The 5,335-nt window shown below is 44.4% G+C and overlaps 1 protein-coding gene across 1 annotated transcript; it reads left to right on the forward strand.

The window, feature by feature from the left end:
* Nucleotides 1-790: 790 nt before the first annotated feature.
* Nucleotides 791-2,748, forward strand: LOC123841411 (cationic amino acid transporter 3-like). Its single transcript, XM_064590285.1, has one exon. It carries the CDS (start codon nucleotides 985-987, stop codon nucleotides 2,746-2,748), a length of 1,764 nt encoding a protein of 587 aa, XP_064446355.1. The 5' UTR covers nucleotides 791-984.
* The last annotated feature ends 2,587 nt before the right edge of the window (nucleotides 2,749-5,335 follow it).

Genomic DNA, 5,335 nt, shown 5'->3' on the forward strand with positions numbered 1-5,335 from the left:
TACCCATCACACTTCACAGTTGTGGATATAAAAACTGTAATTAATTTTTGTCTGGCTGCTTTGGGTGAGGTTTATTAAATGTCAGAATTCATAAGACTACTTTCCTGGCTCCTCTCCCTTCTCAGTCATGGACCCTGGGTTGGCTGTTGCCCCCATTTCTCCAGTGTTTCCTTCCCAGGCAGCCTGGTCCTCTCCTTCTTGAAGGTGGTTATGAAGGCCCTGCCCCTTTCTCTCTCCTCCCCTCTGTTCACAGCGCCCCTGTGGGCCTAGGTGGGGAAAGTGAAAGTGTGGCCATTAGCACAGCTGAATGGATGATGTAGACTGAGGAGAAAAGGGGTCACAGTGCCATCTGACCTTGACTGGCTGATGTAGGGGCTATCGGTTTATGACTGGGGGGTCCAAATTTATATTTTAACCTCAGATGTTATTTTCAAAATGGGTCTGTAATTGCAACAAGGCTGACCAGTCCATGAATTAACCTGTCATAACTCACACCCAAGCACCCCTCACACATCCCATGTGAGAATTACTCTACAGTGATTCATGCCCTGTTGTCTTATAGCTTAATTAGTACATGACGCTACATGAGTTAGATGAACCCAAGTTGGAATATATCAAGTGGTATGTTAAAAAGCAGAATGTTGGGAGCCATTGGCCCTTTTACTGGAGGGAAGGCAATATTGATTTTCCTCTGATGTCTTTGGTGTCAGTTTCTATGATATTTGTGCTGCAACAACTTCTGAGCTTTAGTTGCTTGGTTGAACACCATTGTTCAGTAAATATTTATTGTTTACTTAGGGATTATGGAGGGATAGCCCAGAACAGAAAAAATATGAAACAGTAGATTTGAAGCCTGAGCAACAGAACTTGGCAGCCCCAACCCAACTCAGCTTAACTCAGCCTCATTGAACCTGACCCCAGACTCTCCACTCCTGGGCTTGCTACAGATCTCTGATCCTAGAATCCTCTTCACTTCCAGCTAGAATGCTGTGTCAGGCCCTTCGCAGAATTTGTCAAAAGCTGGTACGCAGACGAATGTTGGAGGAAGACGTGAATGAGATGGCCCCTGCCAGAAGACTGACCACTCTGGATTTAGTGGCACTGGGTGTGGGCTGCACAGTGGGAGTAGGTGTGTTTGTCCTGGCTGGTGAGGTGGCTAGAGATATAACAGGACCATCCATTGTGATCTGTTTGTTGGTAGCCAGCCTATCTTCTATATTGGCTGGGCTGTGCTATGCAGAGTTTGGTGTCCAGGTTCCCTATGCTGGCTCTTCATATCTCTACACTTATGTCACTATGGGTGAACTCTGGGCTTTCATCACCGGCTGGAACCTTATCATCTTCTTTGTTGCTCATTCAGCCACTGTGGCCCGGGCTTGGACCTTAGCTTTTGACAATCTGCTTGGGAACCAGATCTCTCAGACCCTGCATGAGAGCGTCTCACCGAATATTCTCCAGGTCCTTGGAGAAATTCTAGGCTTCATTGTTGTGGGCCTTATGTTGTTGCTCATGGAAGTGCTGACACTGAGGAATAGGTGGATTTTCCTGGTTTCCAAAGTGTTCACATTGGTGAAACTTTTGGTTCTCAGTTTTGTTATCATCTCTGGCTTCATGAAGGGGGACCTGCACAACTGGAAGCTCACGGAAGAGGACTACATAAAGGCTGGACTCAATGGCACCTCTAGCGTGGGGCCTCTGGGCTCTGGAGGATTCATGCCTTTTGGCTTCAAGGGGATTCTCCGTGGAGTAGCTATCTGTTTCTATGCATTTATTGGTTTCAGCATTATTATTACCAGAGTTGAAGAAGTCCAGAATCCCAGGCGTTCCATCCCCATGGGAATTGTGATTTCACTGCTCATCTGCTTTTTGGTGTATTTTGGAGTCTCTGCGGCACTTACACTCATGGTACCTTACTACCAGCTTCGACCTGGGAGCACCTTGCCTGAGGCATTTCTCCATATTGGCTGGGTAACTGCCTACTATATTGTAACTTTTGTATTCCTCTGTAGTCTTTCTGTCAGCATCTTTGGCTTTGTGTTCCCCATTCGTAATCTGATATACATGATGGCACAGGACGGCCTCCTGTTCCCTGTCCTTGCCAGAATCCAAACCAGCACATACATGCCCAATGTGTCCACTGTAATCTTGGGCATTATCATAGGAATCATGGCATTCTTCTTTGGACTCACTGATCTTCTCGATCTCATGTCAGTTGGGGCCCTGCTAGCTTACTCCCTGATGGCTCTTTGTGTTCTCATCCTCAGGTATCAGCCTGAAAGGAGGAATGGGGTAAAAGAAGCACAGGTGCAAGAGGGGAACAGACCTGCAGCTGAGGCCCTGACTCTACAGGGACTATTCTTTCCAGGCAGCCCCACCCCCACTCCGCTCTCTGGCCGGGTTGTCGTTGTTTGCTCCTCACTGCTTGTTCTGCTGCTGACTCTTCTCTGCCTGGTGCTGGCCCAGTGGCCAGGTCTGCTCTCTGGAGACCCAGCGCCGATCACAGTGGTTGTGCTGCTCCTGGTGCTCATCACTGGGATCACTGGGGTCATCTGGAGACAGCCACAGAGCTCTGCTCCCCTTCAGTTTAAGGTCCCTGCTGTGCCTCTCCTCCCACTCCTGAGCATCTTTGTGAATGTTTGCCTTATGATGCAGATGACAGCTGCCACCTGGGCCCGATTTGGTGTCTGGATGCTGATTGGGTTTGCTATCTACTTTGGCTATGGGATCCAGCACAGCTTGGTCCCTTAACCCCACTTCAGTTAGGTCCAAAACTGTAGACTCAGCAGTGAACTCAGCAGTGCCAGTCTGTATTGGGTTGACATTATCACAGCTGAATGTAGTCTGGCCCCCTGCAATAATGGAGTACTTTTGAGCACATGGAAAGCTTGGCTTCCCATGGGTAGCTGGTGGGAGAACACTAATACGGCTCTGTATTTATTGTGAAATGAAGGATGTGTCTTTGCTCTTTCTCCTTTTTTGTTTTTTTGGGTTTTTTTTTGGTCTACTTTTCAATTGTGTCTGTGCTGCATACTGGGTTTTTAAGAAGTTATTATTAAAAGAAACTAGAAAAAGTGTTTTTGTTTTCGTTCGGTTAATATCCAGTAGTGAAAATACTGGATAGTATGGTAGTTTTATTTTTAATTTTCTGAGGAACTTCCATAATGATTTCCATAATGGCAGCAACAATTTACATTCCCACTGACAGTATATGAGGGTTCGTTTTTCTCTACATCCTCATCAACATTTGCCATTTCTTGCCTTTTTATTTTAGCCACTCGGTCAGGTGTAAAGTGATATCTCAGTGTAGTTCTAATATACATTTCCTGATGAATAGTGATGCTGACCATTTTTCATGTGTCTGTTAGCCATCTGGTATGTCTTGTCTGGAAAATGTTTATTCAAGCCCTCTGTCCAGTTTTTATTGGATTATTTGTTTTTTTTTTTTTTGGTGTTGAGCTATATACGTTCTTTATATACTTTGGATATTAACACCTTTTTACATATATCTAGTGTCCTGTGGTTAAGTTGATGCTGGATAAAAAAAGAAACCCAACAAAAAAGTGAAAGTGGTTGAGCTGGGTATGCTCATTGCTGTCTCTTTAACTCACTAATCAAAGTCATGGTGAAGGGGGATGTGAAGACAGAGTCTAGGAATACCACTTTGCTCAGGGGTGCTCAAATTTCAGCAGGTGCCACCTCACCTGGAGAGCTTGTGAAAACAGATTGCCGGGCCCCACCCCCAGCCTTTGGAGTTCAGTAGGTCAGGGTGGCGCCCAGAACTTGTACTTCTAACAAGTTCCCAGGTAAGGCTGATACTGCTGGTCCAGGGAACACAATTGAAAACCAAAGTTCCAGCTGAAGACCTTGAGAATGTAAAGATTAAGTGAAGGAAACAAAGGTGCGCTCTGAATATTTACTTTCATTTAATGAGACATTTAGATTAAAATACCATCCATTAATCCTTTCCCAGTGGGGATATCAGAGTGAATCATTTCACAATGTATATGTATATCAAATCACCACAATGTACTCATTAAATATCTTACAATTTTATATGTCAATTATACCTCAATAAAGCTGAAATTTTAAAAATGAAATATCACAGTTATCTGTGTATCTTTATTTTCTTTATGATTGTAAATCATAGGTAAGGAGTGTGTCTTGTTTACTGCTGAGAACATCCAGCTGGGGCCAGGCACATAATGAGCATTTAATAAATTCATGTTCAACTGAATTGAGCCTTACACATTTCTTTGAAACAGAAAATTCTCCTTCCTTTCAGGCTAAGGCTATGGTATTCCTTTAAAACTATCTTCTGGGAAACTTCCTTGACAAACAGAATTTCTCTCCATCCAGAACTAAATCTAGAACTGCCTCTAGACCTGTACCGAGCTATCGCAAGTTTTGCCTTTGTGTGCCTATGCCTGAGTTCTGGTGACTATCCTGTCTGTTCCATCAGAGTGGAATCTTGCTCAAAGCAAGGAGTAGGTTCTCTCCTTCCTCTAGACCCAACATTAAGAACAGTGTTGTTCATTCAAAGAGCAACAGGAAAAATACAGACCTGGGGCAGGAGAGTACCTGACATGACCTCCACTGGTCCTGCTCCATCTCTTCCCATGGAATATGGGGAGGGGCCAGAAGTAGTGAAATTGATAGAAGGCCCAACCTGCTCTGACTCCAGGGAACCCCAGAAGATGAGACTGGCTCCAGTGTGGGCACAACAGGCATCTTTCTTGATGCAGTCTATGGTTGGAATAGAAGCGCCAGTGTTTTTTCTGTTGTATTTATGCATGGGGCCTGCCCTAGGAGGGAGGGCTAGGAAGCTACTTTCTTACTCGCGGAATTTCTTATTTTCCCAACAGGGAGTAGGTGACTCCAGGGAAGCCTGATAGAGGCAGGATTACTCATATATTTACATACTCCTTTAGATGCTTCTTTGAAGGACTGGTGCAAAAACCTTGTGAGAGCATCTAAAATATCTTGGTAAGAGAGAATGTACACCCCAAATGGGGAGGGAAATGGACTGACATAGAAGGAATTAATAACTGGATAGCGATTAAGGCATCATTACTTTGGAAGGAAACGTATGAGTAGAAACTGAGAAAGAGGTATTAGTCAATGGACACTTCCTGGAGGATGGATGCTTATGGTGCAATTTGGGAAATAAAAGAGAGACAGGTGAGTTGGAAGAGAAATGGGACAGTAATTCTAGGCACATGGACCTTTAAGAGTCATGAAAGAATGAGAGTCTTGTGAGGGATGTGTTTTTTCACATTTGAAGGGAATTTATGAGCCAGGTTTGTATTGTGTATTGTGGCATAGAATGAGATTCCTG

Source organism: Mirounga angustirostris, unplaced genomic scaffold, assembly GCF_029215605.1.
Source record: "Mirounga angustirostris isolate CCGP_5_RB_7025 unplaced genomic scaffold, mMirAng1.0.hap1 SCAF_5, whole genome shotgun sequence".
Lineage (NCBI taxonomy): Eukaryota > Metazoa > Chordata > Mammalia > Carnivora > Phocidae > Mirounga > Mirounga angustirostris.